This window comes from Sinocyclocheilus rhinocerous, unplaced genomic scaffold (assembly GCF_001515625.1).
Source record: "Sinocyclocheilus rhinocerous isolate Xijiao unplaced genomic scaffold, SAMN03320098_v1.1 scaffold622, whole genome shotgun sequence".
Lineage (NCBI taxonomy): Eukaryota > Metazoa > Chordata > Actinopteri > Cypriniformes > Cyprinidae > Sinocyclocheilus > Sinocyclocheilus rhinocerous.
The window spans coordinates 306,317-324,402 of record NW_015641438.1 but is presented as its reverse complement, the minus strand read 5'-3'; the positions used below and the strand labels follow the sequence as shown (position 1 = coordinate 324,402).

General features: G+C 38.7%; 1 protein-coding gene across 1 annotated transcript in view; it reads right to left on the bottom strand.

Moving 5' to 3' along the window:
• rims2b (regulating synaptic membrane exocytosis 2b) overlaps positions 1–18,086 on the bottom strand; it is a 170,119-nt gene that overhangs the window by 90,344 nt on the left and 61,689 nt on the right. The window contains exons 7-9 of the mRNA XM_016571540.1: positions 16,709–17,586; positions 7,932–7,996; positions 690–809 (exon numbers count right to left, since the gene is read on the bottom strand). Coding sequence (XP_016427026.1) covers positions 690–809; positions 7,932–7,996; positions 16,709–17,586 — 1,063 coding nt within the window. The remainder of the gene's footprint in view (positions 1–689; positions 810–7,931; positions 7,997–16,708; positions 17,587–18,086) is intronic.

Below are 18,086 nucleotides of genomic sequence, written 5' to 3'. Positions count from 1 at the left end.
CAAATAAATAAGAAACGTAGAACGTTTATTAGCAAAACGAGTAAGAAAGCTTGGAGGCACGGCATACACCTTGATGTCAAATAAAATAAATAAATGACACAAAGTTTAAATAAAGTAAAAATCAGCAAACACTGTGGAACCAATTAAATAAGAAACGAATGTTTAAAAAAAAACTTCCAAAATCACCTTAGATAAACAGCAAAAGTCAACAGGTTTTTCAAAATCCAAAATATTGCCAAACAGGCGTTTTTGCATTTCGTTTCAAAACTAAATCATCCGCCATCGTCTTGTCTCTCACCTCGCCTCACTCTTCTGCCTTTAACACCGGTATCACCGTCAGCACCGTCTATCGCGGCAAGCCTAGTACTTACTATGTGGTTAGAGTTAGGGTTAGGATTAGGGTTTGGCTTAGGGTTACTTGCATGTAATTATGCATAATTAATTGTTATTATAATAGTAAGTACATGTAACATGTAACAAGGACACCTTAAATAAAGTGTTACCAAGAACTCAATCAAAATTCAGCCCACACTAAGGTCAAAGTTCAAATGATTAAGAGAAAACTGTAGTAAGCACACTGTGCATTGTGTATGAAGTTGATGGAGGGTTTGCTGAAGATCTCTTATGATCTAGGGTTATTAGCATGGCTTTGTTCGAGTGAACTTTGACAGTGTTTGGGCATCTCTTACCTTGAGGCCCAGCAGTGCCCCCGTGTCTCTGGGCACCGTGCCATCTTTCATCCGCTTGTTTAGCACTATCCGCCCAATTAGGCGCTCTCCATCTTTGGATGGTTGCCATGTCACCGGGTGCTACGGGGTCAAAGTGACAATACACCTCTGTTTTTTATACAAGCATCCACACACTGCACATTACAAACACACGCACATGCACAGGCTCAGGGAAATTAAAGCAGGAGGTGAGCACTCTTATTTGCTGAAGACACAAACCGAACCAAGGTGTCACTTAAAACAAGTCAACATGAAACACATTCACAACCCATTTTACTTTGTAATTATATATTTGAGTGAAACAGTGTATGTTTACTGAAATGTAAAATGTAGGATGGGATTTGATTTTATCCATTGAGATGTGATTGAGTCATGACCAGAATGGAGTTACAAGATTGGTAAGAGAAGATGCTAACACTTGAGATTAAGGAACACTATTCACTATTAACTAGTTGCTTATTGACATGCATATTACTAGCATACTGCCTGTTTATTAACACTTATAAAGCACATATTAATGCATTACCATATTCTAGATCTCTTAACCCCACCTCATACCTAAACATCACTACTACAACAACTACCTACTTACTTTCAATAAGCAGCAAATTAGGAGTTTATTCAGGGAAAACTCTTAGTTAATAGTGAATGTGTGTTCCCTATTCTAAAGTGTTACTGAGAAGATTTGTAAGAGAGAGTAAGAGAGATTTGCAATGTCAGCTGAAAACAAACATTGTTGTAGGCGGAGCAGGTTATTTCATTTTGATGAATTATGAAGGCAAACCTTTTTTTTTTATCTTTGGAATAACATGCACACATGAATCGTTCCCAATAAGACCAGGAACACACATTAAGTAAGTATAGGGTCTGTTTTGATTTCATGCTGACTTTAAAAGGGTATTTTTGTGTTTCTTGTCATTATAAATTTATAAATCAATAAATACTATAACATTTATGGTATTTAAAGGAATAATTCAAAAAAAATTAAAAATCCTTTCATAATTTTCTCAATCTCATGTCATAAACTAATATAAGGAAAAGCCTGAAAATGTTTTCATCCACTGTAGTTCTCATATCTAATATACACTCAATTTATATGGTGCATTAAGATATGTTGTGGCAAATTTGATCTCAATTATGTATAATATAATTGAGCTTTTTCCCCCTTGACACTAGTGTAAAAGTTTGCACCACATTTAAACTGAATGACATTTAAGAGCTGCAGGGAAGGGGAAGATGATCAGCTAATAACATTTTGGTCTGCACTGCACAAGGAAATGGAAACTGTCTAGGCAGAAAATTACCAGTATGTTTTTTGTTAACTTTATGGAAATTTACTTTAACCCTAAAACACATCACTATGCAACGCGTATTTAAAACATGGGTAAAACACCTGTAGTTATACTGTAGATGAGTTTTTTGTTCAGTAGAAAAGTAAAGAAGATTTTTAGCTGAAACCGTGGTCCTTGATGATTCTGTCCGAAAGAATCAGTTCGCTAAAAAATAATTGGACTTCACTATTTGCCTGAGGCTCAGGATTACAGGTAATAATGTGGTAAATAATGTTCAGTTTTTCACACAGACCAATCATTTCGCTTTATAAGACCTCATTATATCATCAGGAGCCATAGGCAATGTTCCCTCTAAGCTGCGCACGTGCGCGGCCACGCACTTCTTTCATCACCACCATACAGAAGAAATAATATTCCGCGCACAGTACAGATACAAAAATAAGTTGGGAAAGCCATTTGATTGAATTCTAGTAACCGGTGAATGCGGCTTACAGGTTTCAAAGAGAATGATGTGCGCTGAATCGGTCGCTCTAGAAATCCAATACTTTAATGGTTGCAGATGAAATGGCTCAACACGAGAGCTAACGCAAACGTAATGACATGTGAGATAAAACGCCATCATGTTTTAAAGAAGAGTGGCTTGATTAAGTGGTGGAAATAGCGGATGATGGGCACAGAACGGTAACAAAACTCCAAGACATTTACAGCGCTGTTCAGGTCTGGTTTAAAGAGTGTTTCTGCTCAGGTGGTCGAAAAGTTTTGCTCAGCAAGAAAAAAACAATTAGAGGGAACATTGGCCATAGGTATGAATTTTGTGTTGTCTGCAGTGTTGGGTGTAACGCGTTACTGTAATTAAATTACTTATCCACTGTAAAAGTAAAGTAAGGGATTACTGTTCATTTTTAGGTAATTTAATTACAGTTACTTACTGTATAAAGTACTTGCGTTACATACTGTAAATAATTTCAACAGTTCTAAAATCAATATTGAACTTGAAATCTAAATTTATTGTCGAATGCAGCCTCTTTAACCCTCTGCGTGCCGGCGCGTTCACTTGCAGTTTTTCCTGATGACAGAGAAAAGACCCTAAAATACCCAGATACAGATAAGACTAAAATCAATCGAATCTTTAAAAGGTCTACAGTACTTTTATTTGTGTACACTGACAATAAGAATAAAACATTGTGCTTTTGTAAAATAAAGAAAACAAACAGGCTGCGCTTTCTGCCGTTTTGGTCTTTGTGAACTTCTTTCTGAAACGCGTCACAAAAATGAACCGAAACTCGGCGAATACTTGACACACAGACTTGAGAAATATGTCTATAGAAAGCTTGAAGTGTCTACTTTAAATGAACTGATTCAAATCGAAAACAAATATTCTCTGATTATGTAATCCGTATGAAACTAAAGCGAGGTACAGTCTTTCCTTTCTTAGAGCTCATTATCTGCATCCATACATGCGAGCAAACGCCCTCATCACCAGGATACAAAAAAAAAATTTATAACAAAAAAAAAAATCAAGATTCATCTACTTTTCATTGTTTTTGGAAGAAGACCTGCTATGAGGAATAAGCTGTAATTTACCTCTGAAGAACAGCGCGATCTGACTCGGCTTTATTCGGTGGAGGAGATCATTTTTGTAATTCATTCTTACTTACATTAGTTAATGTGTTATTTTTACATAAACTTGTACGCATTTTACTAGTTGGACTTTAAACTATCTTGCCAAACTGAAATGTGTGAAAGCAAGTGAAATATGCTTTTTATCAACTTTTGAAATATCAACTTTTTATATAGGCTAAATGCCGTACGAAACGAGGATGTAATTTTTTTGTTTATTTTATATTATTATGAGATATAATACGATATAGATATAAAGTAATGGGAATGTTTACACTGCAGCATGATGAATGATACAGTCCAGGAATGTTTAGATCAGTGTTTACTGATCTATTATCAGATGTCAACGTTTATAATGTGCTAAGCACTAAGAATTTAGTTTATAAAATATCAGAATGTTGTTTATGTACTGTGTGGTAACACAAATCATATGTGCATGAATGACAGTACAAAATCATTTTGTTGTTTTTTTTGTTAGGAGTGGACAAAATTAGTATTAGTGACTGCCAATACATGTACAATATGTCAGTGTGTATGAAATATGGTACTCATTGCTTTGAAAAGTTTAATGCTTACAGCTTGATACATGTAATGTTTAACTTTTCTTAAGCTTATTTGTTATTCAGATATTTTGCCGAGTAATTAGTTAACCAAAGAAGGTTACTTTTTTAATTAAAATGTTTAAGTATTACAGTTGTTTTAAAGATAAAAAGCTAAACTATTCCATGTTTGACTCAAATTGAAAGAATAAAGATTTTCATTTCTATTGTCTTTTAGGATTTTAAGATTTGAGTAATTAAGTTACTTATTGAGTAATTAAATTTCTTTTCAGACAGAGTAATTAGAAAAGTAATTTAAATGCAATATTGATGATGTAATTAGTAATTAATTACTTTTTGAAAGTAACTTACCCAACACTGGTTGCCTGTATATGACTTGCATTTTACGAATCTACCAAGGACCACAGTTTCAGCTAAAAATCTTCTTTACCACTCCACTGAAGAAGAAAAAAAATCAGCTAAATCTTGGATGGCCTGAGGGTGAGTAAATTAATACTCAAATTTTATCCTTTTAACATGGTGCATTGGGCCCTATTTTTACAGACATTTCTTAAACTGTGTTCCTCACTCAGAGCTATTGTATGGCTTCAGAAAACTTGGAATACATAACATGGTTTGTATAGACCACTTTTTGGTACATGTTTTTGCCATTGTTAGAGCTTGACAGCTCCAGTCCCCATTATGAATCAGAGCTCTCTAGACATCCTGCAGTGCATCTGCTGTTGTGTTCCACAGAGGAAAGAAAGTAAGTCATACAGGTCTGGAACGACATGAGGGTAAGGAAATTATGGCAAAATCTTGGAATTTGCTAACAGCATGAATTTAATTGTCTTCAAAGTAATTTTCCACCATATAGGGTTCGGTTTGTGCTTTCATTAAGTACAGACACAATAGTCAAGACAGGGTGAGAGGTATCAAGCACACAATTCTGGACAGCAACTCACAGCAGTGACCTAGATCAGCAGTTCTCAACTGGTGGATCACAACACTGTTCGGATAGGGCACATAGTAATAGCTCCAAGAAGCAGTGGTTTACAGTGGATTTAGAACAGCTGAGGGGTGTTTTTATGTAACGGAGTGGAGTTGTACAGTAATACTGATGTAATGAGGTCACAGGTGTGTGTTTATGCAGTATTTTACAATGGCTTCAAACACTGCCTAGCCAATCATAATTAAGGGCCAGACCTATTTTATAATAAACAATGCTGAATGCAACCAAGTATCTGACTGCATTCTACAGCAGGGATTTTCAACCTTTTAGGACATGCGCCTGCCCAAGTTTGTCTAATTTCACACAAATATCCATTAAAGCTACAGGAGTTACTTATTAGTTAAGAGCAGTGAGTGATTTCTCTTTTGCGGTTTGATTAAAACTATTAACATAAGAAATGCACGGATCCGTTATGCTGATGTACATCCGATATTTTCTTTACTGTTTACATTCACTAAAGACATAACCGACTGACAGTCATTCAAATATAATTTTGTGTGTATTTGCTGAAAGAGAACTCAATTTGGTATTCACCTGCTGTCTGAGAGACGGCTTACTGTGTGCGCGCACAGAAACAATCTATCACAGCGCACAACTGTCGACTTATTAGCAGTAGGACTAATCAGACTGCCCCCTAGAGGATGGCTAAAGATTTGCTAGCTTGTATTCATAGTTACTAGAGTGTATGCATCTAAATTAACAGGTTCTCGCACTCCACAGGTTGAAAACCCCTGTTCTAGTGAACTAGAAACCATGGCCACTACAAGTTTTGTCTACTATAAGTTACTCCCCCTACAAAGTAACAGCCAATTGAATATTGTCATCACAGCTCCTCCCCCCAGGAATTGCTGATGTCATTACTAGTACCGCTCTTTACTTTACTTTTCTGCTACTGCATTTAAGTGCATAACTGAATATTTCACTAATAGCAGTTATTTCATACTTGATGAGAAATGACAGTAATATGATCTTACAAACATAATAAATAAATAAAACATAAAATAAATATATCATATACTTGTATCAATGACATCCACAAGCCATTTTTCTTTTGCGGAAGGCGTAACTTGTAGTGGTCATGGTTTGTAATACTTTGGGACGCGGAAAGACCCAAATAATAAAATGAAAAATAGAAATAGAATAGGTAAATAGAATTAACTTTTAAAACTAAAGAGAACATCACATATATTGTTACTGATGTCAAAGCCTGTACATCCAACCCAACTTTATGTTTTTTGTACAAATTCCTCGGTTTTAGCTTAAATCTTCACTCACTTGGTTCTTTACATATTTGTTCAAAGTTAAATTAGACCGATTCAAACATGGGCAGGTAATGATAACATAACAGTTCCCAACATACCCTCTACCTCAAAATGATCAAAGCTACAAAAGAGTAAAAGATACAACTCAAACTACAATAAATTGTGTCAACCATACTGTGTTTTGTGTGATTAATTAAAGCTAACCAGGTGTTTTGTGAATTATCTGTCCAACCTGAATGCAAAACATTGTTGATTTGAATCACGGCCAGTCAGGTAACACTCTAAAGAGAAAGGAAAAAATGAAATCGCATCATATGACCCCTTTAATGTTTAATATATGCGGTGGAGAATTTTGAACCAATAAGATTGCAATTTTTCTGTGGGCTGGACTATGTAGTGCAAAGGTTGCAAAAATAAAACCAAACAATTAACAAAATGTCCCATCACTTGTTGCGGGACTCAAAATTTACATTCTTGTTGCATTATCGCATTGCAAAAATGTTTCAATTTAAAGACCCTTTTTGAACAAGTTGAAGCAAAACCAGTTGAGAAGCACTGATCTAGATCAATCCACTAATCAACCAGAAAAGCAAAGTAAATTGCTCTCACACCCTCAAGCAGTATGGATGTAGCAAGCTACTTCTATTCACTACTGCGAAAGACGTGGGGAACTAAAAAAAAAAAAAACAGACAAGACTGAAAAGGACAGCATGAAGAATGACACAGTGAAAAGGGGAAAAGAAAAACAACTGCTTAGTGCAAGATTGATTCCCACACTAGTCTATCCCTGTGTTTAAGCTGAGACTGAAGGACTGTGTGGAAAAAATCATGTCAGGAAATCCCAAAGGGGGAAACAGCGTGAAAAGGTGACGTGACCAAGTGAGGAAAACAGGTTTGCAATCAGAATGGAGTATCTGTCCGCATCGAGAAGCATGCAGCATATGGAGCAAACAGTGCCAGGAAGTTTGTCATTCATCTTTCTGTGTGTTAGGCTGCGATACGACTTTGCAGCCAGAAGATAGTAGAGCAAAGCAAACAAGAGGGTTCTCCTCTCTTCCGAGAGGCCCGATTAGAGTAGGAAACCCTCTAGGGGCAGAAACAGACAGTGAGCGTGTCGAGCAGGTCAGTCACAGGAAGCGAGAGGCAGGCGGCAGGAAGTCGTCTCAGTACCTTGTCGCTATGGCTATGCTCCTCGTTAAGTGTGGTGCTACTGCACGTGTCAACCCCTGAATCTTTGACCTGCGGCTCGCACCACTCCGCGTCTTCGTCGTGGGAGCGCTCCCAAAATCGCACCACTGTCTTTTGCCTTTCAGATGGAGCGTAAATGGCGTCCAAAAAATGTGCCTGCTCATTTGTTTTTCTTTTTCCCCTTTGAATGTTGCCTAAAAGTTATGTATGATATAAAAAAGGAGGAGAAACAAAACATGCAGAGGTGAATTAAACGAGGGGAAATGGGGTGAGAGGGTCACAAGCCTCACCATAGACATTGAGGAGGCCTCGCTATGCCAAGACGCATGGTCCCACCAGTGACCATCCATATCTCCTGAGGACAGCACAGTGAGAGGACACACACGCACACACTCGTGTCAACAAGATTTAACTCATATAGGCAAATACGCAACATTCATTTACTCACACACTTTCTCTTACATCTCTTTTAAACGAGTAGTTCAACAAAAATGAAAATGCTGTCATCATTTGCTCACCCTCATGTCGTTGCACAACCGTATAATTTTCTTTCTTCAGTAAAACACAAAAGGAGATATTTTAAAGAACGCACTAGCCATTGTGTTCCATGCAATTACATTGAATGGGGACTGAAACTTGCAAGTTTCAAAAAGGATGCTCAAGATAGAAACTGCAATGCCTGATTCATGAATGGATCGTTCTTCTGAGTCAGATCTTTTTTAAAAATCAGTTGATCTGGTTCACAAAGATAATCACAATTTATGATCTGGTGGCAGTGGTTAAGAACATTAATTAAAACTTGGGTCTGTTGCTTATACAAAGCTTTCAAATGACTTGAAACATTGTCATAAGGACAACTTTTCTTATACTTTTATGGTGCTTTTGTGAAATTTTCAGTCTCCATTCATTGTAATTTCATAGAAAAATGTACCAGTGTATTCTTGTGTAAAAAAAAAAATATATATATATATTTTTTTTATTTTTTTTTCTCCACAGAAGAAAGTCAGTCATACAGATTGGTGACTAAAGCATAAGGGTGACTAAACAATGACAGAATTGTCATTTTTGGGTCAATTATCCCTTTAAATGAACAATTGATATCACTTTTCTTTAATATACACTTACCTATTCACAAAGGAAATGGAATGAAAGAACGAATACAGATATTTTAAAGTTGCATAGTGTTACATAAAAACCAGCATGAACTACAACACAACCAAAACTATAAGACAAACCCTGTTTTCCAACAATTTGACAAAAAGAAAAGAAAAAAAAACACAAATATTAGCTCAACATCTGACAGTACATTTTCCACTAAAGCAAATCACCTGAGTGACATACATCTAAACAGCACTATTTCTGTAGACAGAGAATATTTCTGTTAGGAAATCTTTATCTGGTTGGAGACACAGAGACATTAAAATCTAGTGCTTAAATTATATTTAAAAGACATCTTTTTTTTCTGTTTGATATTGCTCCATGCTGTTGCATAATGCACAAAATACCATAAAATGCATCCTATTTTGCTGCTGTTTTATATGGGATATTTAACATGTACATATATTACGCATATTTTCTGTTATGTATACATTAACTACTATATTCTCATTAAAGATACTATATTCTAATTAAATTCCTGAAATGTTAATCTACTTACAGTATAGCAAGGAATAGTTTAAGGCATAAATACTGTAAAAACACGAAGGCCAGAAAGATAGGTGTTCATCATCAATAAGAAAACCTTTAACATATAAACTGGTATGTTATAACATTAGTTAAAACAGAAAAAAAAAAAGTTTACATTCTCTATTCGCAAGCCAAGCATAGTGATCTCACTCTATAATAAAGATTCAGCCAACTGATGGTGAGAAAGCAATCGTTTCCATTAAAAAGTAAAGTTTCCCAAATCATGCTAACACAATTGAAAAGTTTGTGTTAGCATGATTTGGGAAACTTTACTTTTTAATGGAAACGATTGCTTTCTCACCATCAGTTGACTAATACATTTTATGACATTTCTTCTCTTGTCTTGAAATTGGTTACATGGGTTAGCAAGCAGATGGGTTTGCAATGGAGCAATACTGTACTGACACTTTCTTACCAGTTCAAAACAAAGCACACGGTCCAGTTTCAAGGTTTAAGTAAACCATCATCATAAGATTTGCTTGATATGTGCAAAATAAACTGGACTGGATTTAAGTACACCATCGTCATAGGATTCACTTCATATGCGCAAAATAATAGTTATTTACATGTGCCTGAATCATCAGTACAGTAGGAACAGTATATTTGATTGAGAAACCAAGCTGTAGTTTAAAGATGAAAAATATGGGTATTATGCATCCATAACTTTAACAGCCATATTCAGTGCAGTATCACAAAGGCACTATAATAAATGGATAAAAGAAACTGTATCCTAGCGTACAGCATGGAAACTTTAAAATTGCAGAAGTCTGAATACTGCTGCCAACATTGCATCATCCTGTCCCCAATTTCCCTTCCAGCATGCGGTGATATCTGTATGCTACCGTGAAAAGAATGAGCGTTGTAAAAGCTTACTTTTGTCGACATTACTTCTGCCTTAACATACACCATGCATCACAAACCAGAAGCATTTGCCATTCGTCCAAGCATGTGTAGACCGTCCCCAGTGTCTTCAGGAAAAAAGAATCTGTTCTGTGTAGTCCCAATATATTGTTGATAATCCGTCTTTGCTGCACCACCCTTTCCAAACCTTGGCAAGTTAAAGTTCTGCAAAGCTGATTTACTCGACTACGTCCACCGGGACAATGACTAGAACTCAACTGCAGCTCTTCAAATCACACTTGGGTCAGTACTTAAAGGTCTTGCACATCCCCTTCAAGGAAGATGCCAAACCCAACTGTTTGCCATTTTTTTCATGGCCTCTCACGGTGTTGTTCTCTTTCCCTCTCTCTATCTCCTTGCACTGAAATGGAGTTCATGCCTTAGAATAATAAGCTTATCGTTATTCTTGTAAGCCAGCTCAAATACCCTGCCCTACATAGTCCCCGCATCACAACAGACTGTTTCCCTGAGTTTCCCTGACTCCAAGAACCCTTAAAGTTTGCTCATGGCTCCATGGAAGCAAGCATTGGCCTCAATCGCTTGCACCCAACCAATAGAACTATTGCTTTCCTTGCACCCAACCAATAGAACTTTCCTTTCCAACCCTTCTGGTTGGTGGTTTTACACAAAAGTGAAAGTTCAGAGCAAACAAGTTAGAAGTCCTCACTCCAAAGCATACAACAGTGTTAACGGTTAGGTGAAATATTGACTTACCACCATTTTCCCAGGCTTCACACAGCGTAGCGTCTTGGTGTGTCTCCACTAGTTTGCTACTTTGACCAAATCCTTTTCTCTTTCTGCAGGTGGGGAGGGAATTGAGTACTTTGAACCAATTAGGTTGGGTTGTCACTGACTGATTGACATATGTCCAATGGCACCCGATGGAAGGATAAGCTTGTCAGAGATCAAGCTCCTTCCTGTCTACAGTCAAGAGGTGTGCCATCCTTTTGAGGTCAGAAGGAGTGACTGGATGTCTGCAATACTTGTGGCACCTCTAGAGTTTAACATTTGATGCTGCATTGAGAATTTTTGGAAACATCCATTGCCTGAACAAACAACAACATGGTTACCCCACTGATCCAACAAAACCAAACAAGTATTGGGATTTGGAGTTTGCTGGTGTTTGTTGGGGTGGTGTGAACTAGCCTTCAGAAAGCAGACTAAAACAGAGAGACTGAGAATGAGCAGGATGAACGTGGGAGCAAGTGTTTCTTTGAGTCACTATGTGTCCTACATTCTTCTGCTCCACTGTAGCCTCTTGAGTGCATTAAGTAGCTATGGTGGAGACGTAGCCATGACAGATGCACTGGTGCAATTTCACTTTCTGACTCTGACATGGAAGTGACCCTCTACCAGTGCCCTCCACTGCAAAGCTGCTGGGACTCCCTCTCCCTACTTCTACAGATAGAGGAAGGATCTGGGGAGCTCTCTCACTCCTGTGCAAAGAGGCTTATCCAGTTGAGCTTATTGTGACCCTGACAACATCAGAGCTTTTAGGGGAAGGGCCAGAGAATATCTTACATGGTAGAAGAAAAAGGAGGAAGAGAAAGGACAGGTACTTCACGGATAGCAAAGATATCATTCTATATCCCTTCCTGGTATCCTAATGATAATGAGCACCATGACACCAAAAGAAGAGAACATTTTAACTTTTGCTGAAACACTCTAACGTAAGCAACTGCTGATCAATGAGAATTTCAAAGAGTCCAGTTTTGTTCTCAGACATCCAGTCTTCTGTATTCTCACTCATTTCAAACTGACCTGGCTCTTGCTACTTGCACACCAGAACAGAAGCGCCACACCACATTATGGATACACTCTCAGAAAAAAATGTTCAAAAATCGTACCTTTAGGGGTACAACAGCTTGTCACTGGGATAGTACCCTTAAATTAATATCTTTTACCCCTAAAAATGTTCATAGTAGTACCTTACCAGTACATATTACTACCCTAAAGTACTAATACTCACCTTTTAGGGTACCGCCCTAGTGACAAGCTGTTGTATTCCTAAAGGTACAATTTTTTCTAGTAGTGTAGGACAACACACAGATATCATTCTGTAATGTATTCGGTGTGCTCAAGAGTGAATCTAAGCCAGGGGTGTCCAATCCTGTTTCTGGAGGGCCAACGTCCTGAAGATTTTAGCTCCAAATAGCTCCAACACACTTTCTTAGAAGTTTCTAGTGAGTGTGAAGACCTTGATTAGCTGGTGCGGGTGTGTTTAATTAGGGTTGGAGCTAAACTATGCAGGATGGTGGAACAGGTTTGGCTACCCCAGATCTAAGCACCTTACAGTCAAAAGTATTTTTCTGTACGCCAGGTGTTTTTAAAGGGGTCATGAACTGCCTTTTTATTATTATGTACTGTTCTCTGAGGTCCACTTATGATGTTATACATTTTTTGACATCAAAAAACATCATAATTTAGAAGTAATAGGCTATTTTCTGTCCTGTTTTGATCCCCCTCATCGAAACGCTCTGTTTGCATAGGCGTGGCGGATTGTAGACTCGGAAGTAAACGCCCACTGCTATGATTGGCTAACAGTTGTGTATGTTTGACAGCCTACAGCCTTCATAGATGAATGCTGCTGTGATTTAAGTTAAAAACACATAAATACTCATATCATAAATACTACATATCAAACTATCTGTAATAACAGGCAAAGCAATAGTGATCACATAATAAAAACAGTTACTCACACTTGTGTGGTGCGACATTACTGTAGGATCCAATACAGTCGGCACAGCATCGTCTTTTAGTTTCAATCTTTCTGAAAATCCTGCGTAAAATTGTGCCTTGTTTGTAGATGATTACGCGGTAAAATTAAGTGAACAAAGGAACAAGTTCTTACTAACACGATCTGGAACTTCATTAAAAATAAAGTTCATCCACTCTTTCCTAATGTTGGGATCAGAAGGAAGGCGAAGTAAAGACTGTGTTTGTCCACATCTTGGCACTGCACAGCGTCTTGTTGTCTTCAGAGCATTTTTATCATTTGGTTTCTGTGTAGACCTGCGTTTGCCTCTCTCGTTATTTACACTGCATGCGTGAATCGGTGGGCGGAGCTAAACAGGTAGTGATGTAGAAGCAGACATTTATCTACTTCTGCGGAGGTGGGGTTTAGCCACACTATTACTTCATAGAGTGGCACATTCCACAAGCTGTCGTTTTGGCAGATCAGCTTCAATATAAGTTGTTTTTAGACTAAAGAGAAAGTTTTGAGTTCTGAAATAGAGGTCTGCATTCCCGCGGCTCTCCCACAGGAAACGCGGGACCCGACTGGATTTTTTGCGCCACGGGATTAAATTCCTGAATAAAACGCGGTAGCGTTTGGTAACTCTGGAGTAATTTGAACGGGAGTGGGCGATCTAACAATATCCCGTTCCCGACGTCCATTTAGAACAGCATATCTGCGCTTTATTCTTATTGACCACCGGTACAGCTTGCGCTCAGACACTTTTTTCCTATTGTGTTGTCAATGTTAAACGAATTGTATCCTGACAAGACGAATAAAAATAAGAAATACAATTTTTGTACAACATTTTTATTTTCTCTGACACTTTTTTTCCTACTGTGTTGCATAAAATATTAAACGAATTTTGTGTCTTAAGATAATTCATATAAATTCAAGTCAAAGTCAATAAAGTCAAGACTCTTGACAAGACGAATAAAATAACATAAAAACACCCATTACTCATTAAGAGAATAGGGACAACCCGTTTAGACCATGCGCCCGTTTTCCCGTCGTTAAACTAGCAAAAGTGGATTCGGACACGCCCTGAGTGCACCTGCATCGTGCGCTTTAGACCATGCGCTTAGATCGTTAAAATAGGGCCCGAGATCTAAATTTAGCGGGAAGGGTTGGGTTGGGTTGGGAAGAAAATTATTCTAAGCGGACAGCGGGTGAACAAAGAGTGACTATATAGCGGGAGCGGGTGGGTGCGGAATAGAACCTTGCGGGAGCGGGACTAAAAAAACAGTCCCGCGCAGACCTCTATTCTGAAACTTACAGAATGTTTTTATAGTACAATGACCTCTTATATGTCAAAAGATCAAGGGAATTTTGATTTCTCAGTTCATGACCCCTTTAAGTGCTGCCCAATTTGAATATCTCTTTTTTTTTGACAGATCCAGTTCAGGCCATGGAGTACTCTACTACTCAGTTAATTCAGGTGTGTTAAATAAAGAAGACATTTAAAATGTGCAGAGCTTGGGAGATTCGGTTTGAAAATCCTGGCTGTACAACTAATGAAGAAACATTGGCATGGCTGAAAAAGGCAATTTGATGATACATTTTAATTCTCTGACATCTTAAAGATGCTAAGAATCATTTTAGCTATAATACATGTCAAGACTTTTCCAGCACGGACATCTTTTCCAACCAACAAGTGCATCCAAGTTCATCCATAGTTATTTGAAAGACCTACAGAGCATAACATCATCAGGCCAGTTGAGGTCATAGTAATATACTCATTTTAAATGTCCAACAGCAAAAGCTATAGAAATTCATATTCTAACAGGATAACAGGAATCAATTTAACAGTGAATAACAATGTATGACCTGTGTCCCCATTCACATTCTAGCATCTTCAGCCCGGCTTGCATTACATAATTAAACCTGCCTGAATAATGAAACACCCTCCATGGTTTAAAACCCTGGTCATGTGACTCACACAAGTAATTGCCAGGATCACTGGATTCTCCTTTGTCTTAAGTGCAGTTTTAAACTGAATTTAGAGGTGAAAGGTCACAGAATAAATGACATGTTACAACTGATCTCAAGAACCCCAAAGCACAGAGACTAAAACTAAAACAGAATTACCAAGAGAACTGGCACTTTTACTGAATCTGAGATCAATGTAACAACCTTGCAAGTCTTTGAACTTCATCTTCTCATCTTTTGACGTCTCATCTGATTGTGTTGAGAATATTAACTCAGGTATTACTGTTACAAGCAGAAATTTTACAATCACAATGGTTAATGGTTAATATTCAACAGTGGGCTTTTAACAACGATTAATTCTATAATGCAGTTGGCATCAAACAGAACTGAAAAAAAAAATGCAACAATTCTTCAACAAATGTTATCACTATGCTCTCTTAATTAAAAGAGCCTCTGCAAATCTGTATTTAAGGCAGACTCAGTAAGATGACATCATAACCCACAGCATCATAACTCTAACCCGGGGGTGTCAAACTCAGTTCCTGGAGGGCCACAGCCCTGCAGAGTTTAGCTTCAACCCTAATTAAACACACATGATGAAGCTAATCAAGTCCTTCAGGCATATTTGAAAACTACATGGTATGTGTGTTGGAGCAGGGTTGGAACTAAACTCTGCCGGGCTCCGACCCTCCAGAAACTGAGTTTGACACTCCTGCTCTAACCTCACCATCAACATGTTCTGCTCTGCCAAAGCTAACTCTCTTATTTAAAGGGTTAGTTCACCCTAAAAATGAAAATTCAGTCATTGTTCCATGTTGTTCCAAACCTGTAAGCCACCCTCATGTCATTCCGAAGATGAACGAAGGTCTTACGGGTTTGGAACGACATGAGAGTGAGCAATTGATGACAGAATTTTCATTTTTGGGTGAACTATCCTTTAAGAGGGAGAATCGAGAAGAACCAATAAAGGAGTAACCAAAGTCATCTAGGACATGGGTCTCCAACCCTGCTCCTGGAGAGCTACCTTCCTGCAGAGTTCAGCTACAACCCCAATCAAACACACCTGAACCAGCTAATCAAGGTGTTCAGGGTTACTGAAAAATGACAGGCAGTTGTGTTGAAGCAGGGTTGGAACTGAAGTCTGCAGGAAGGTAGCGCTCCAGGATCAGGGTTGGAGACCCCTGATCTAGGATGTCAAACCACAAGATTCATCTGGCTGGTGTTTATAAAGTGCACAAAGGCTGAATCCAAAATAGCATACTTCCCTACTATATAGTAGATAAATAACATTATTAGAAAATAGTAGTATGTGCGAATTCACAAAACAGTGGATGCAAATTCCCCAGATGACTTAATGCTTCCGGCGAGATTCTAAAGTGCGTATATGATGGACACTTTCCTATCCCGTGAGGCCACAGGAGGTGATGCTGGTGGTAGGTCACATGACAATGACAACATGCCGAGTGGATTATATTCATGCTACACAAATTCATACTATATAGAACATACTTTTTAACAGTCGCAAAGTAGTTACTTTTTCGAAAAAGGAGTATACAATTTCGGATGGAGTAAGTAATGATTATGTTTATGTTTCACTGGCTCTAAATAATCAATACAACAGCACTGAAGTCTCTGCTGTCCCCACCAGCTCTGGAGCAACATGGTGGTTACCATGAAGGCACAGCTCTTTCTAGGAAACTGATATGACTGGAGTCACATCGGAGATTCCAAAAACGTTTCATGTAACTTTTCTCCCTAAAACACTGCAACTTTTATCAATCAGCAATTCAATAATTTAATTCACAGTCAGCAGTTTACCTTTTTCGCTGATGGACTCGCTCTCCAGCTCCACATCCTCACAGCTGGTGTACTCTGGCGTGGTGGCCAACTCCTCCTCTGAGCTGCTGAAGCTGCCCATGGTTCTGAGCTTGCCAAGGCATTTGCTGCGGTGTGGTCGAGGTGGAGGAGGCCGAACCGACTCGGATTGGTCTGAGCTTAGAGAGTCGTTTCGTAGCATGCTATCCATTTTGTCCTGTTTGTTCCTGCGCATAGCTGAGCTAGGGTCCAAGTGGTGCTGTGGGGGTATGGGTTTCCTCGTTGGCTCTGCCAGTCCTCGGCGGCTATCACCCAGCACAGGGCTGCGGTGTGGTGTTGGTGGGCTATGATTCGTCATCCGATGTCCCGGTGAGCTCCTGTCCATGGAGTACGAGCGTTGACTTGGGCCTCCCAACAGAGGGAGGCGTGACTGCCGCCCACCGGGGTCATGCAGAGGCTCGTCCAGTTCTGTATAGGCAAGTGAGACGTCGCTATGGCGCCGCTCGTGCCGAGCCCGTGACACCTGGGCATGGATGCGCATCTGCTCCTCGTAGGGCTGGGGTTTGACTGGGTAGCGCGCCAGGTTGGGGTCGCTGCGGTATCGGGCCTGGTATTCCTCCTCACGGCGTCTTTGGAGGTCATAGTCTTCTAGCTGGCCATCCAAACGCTGGCCTTGAGAGTGCCAGCGTCCTCGACTGTCTTGATAACCGCCCACCTCATTGTACATTCTTGAACTCCTCGGCGAACGGCCAGGGTCACGTCCGTAGTCGGACGGAGAGCGGGGCATGCCACCTTCAGCCGGGGCATACTGCAGTCCTCCTTCCCCCTCCCTTTGGTTATATGCCGCGTTGGGGTCCCTGGATGCTGATGGGCTTCTGTTTCTAAGAATGTAAGAGGAAATGAGGTCAATGTGAGTGGTCAATGCAGTGAGGCCACAAATCACAAATGAGCTCCATTTCTCTTCAATTGATTCATACTAGGGTTGTACAAAGCTACATACATTCAAAATTACCTAGAGGTGAGTTGTTTGAACAAATATTATGCCTAAAAAAATCATATTAAAAAGTTTTTTAGGATTGGAGATATAGCCTTGTGGTCAGTGCTAGGGATGTAACGGTATGAAAATTTCATATCACGATTATAGTGACCAAAGTTATCACGATTATCAATACTATCACGGTTTGTTAAATTTAGAAGAAAATGTTCAAAAAGAACTGATACACACACTGAAAACATTTCAATAAGTTTTATATTTGAAAATCAACAAACAACAAATACAATTAGCAGCTATATGCACTTTTTTTTAGCATAAACATTAAATTAACATTAACATGAAGCCCTAATAATAATAATAATAATAATAATAAATCACTTATATATA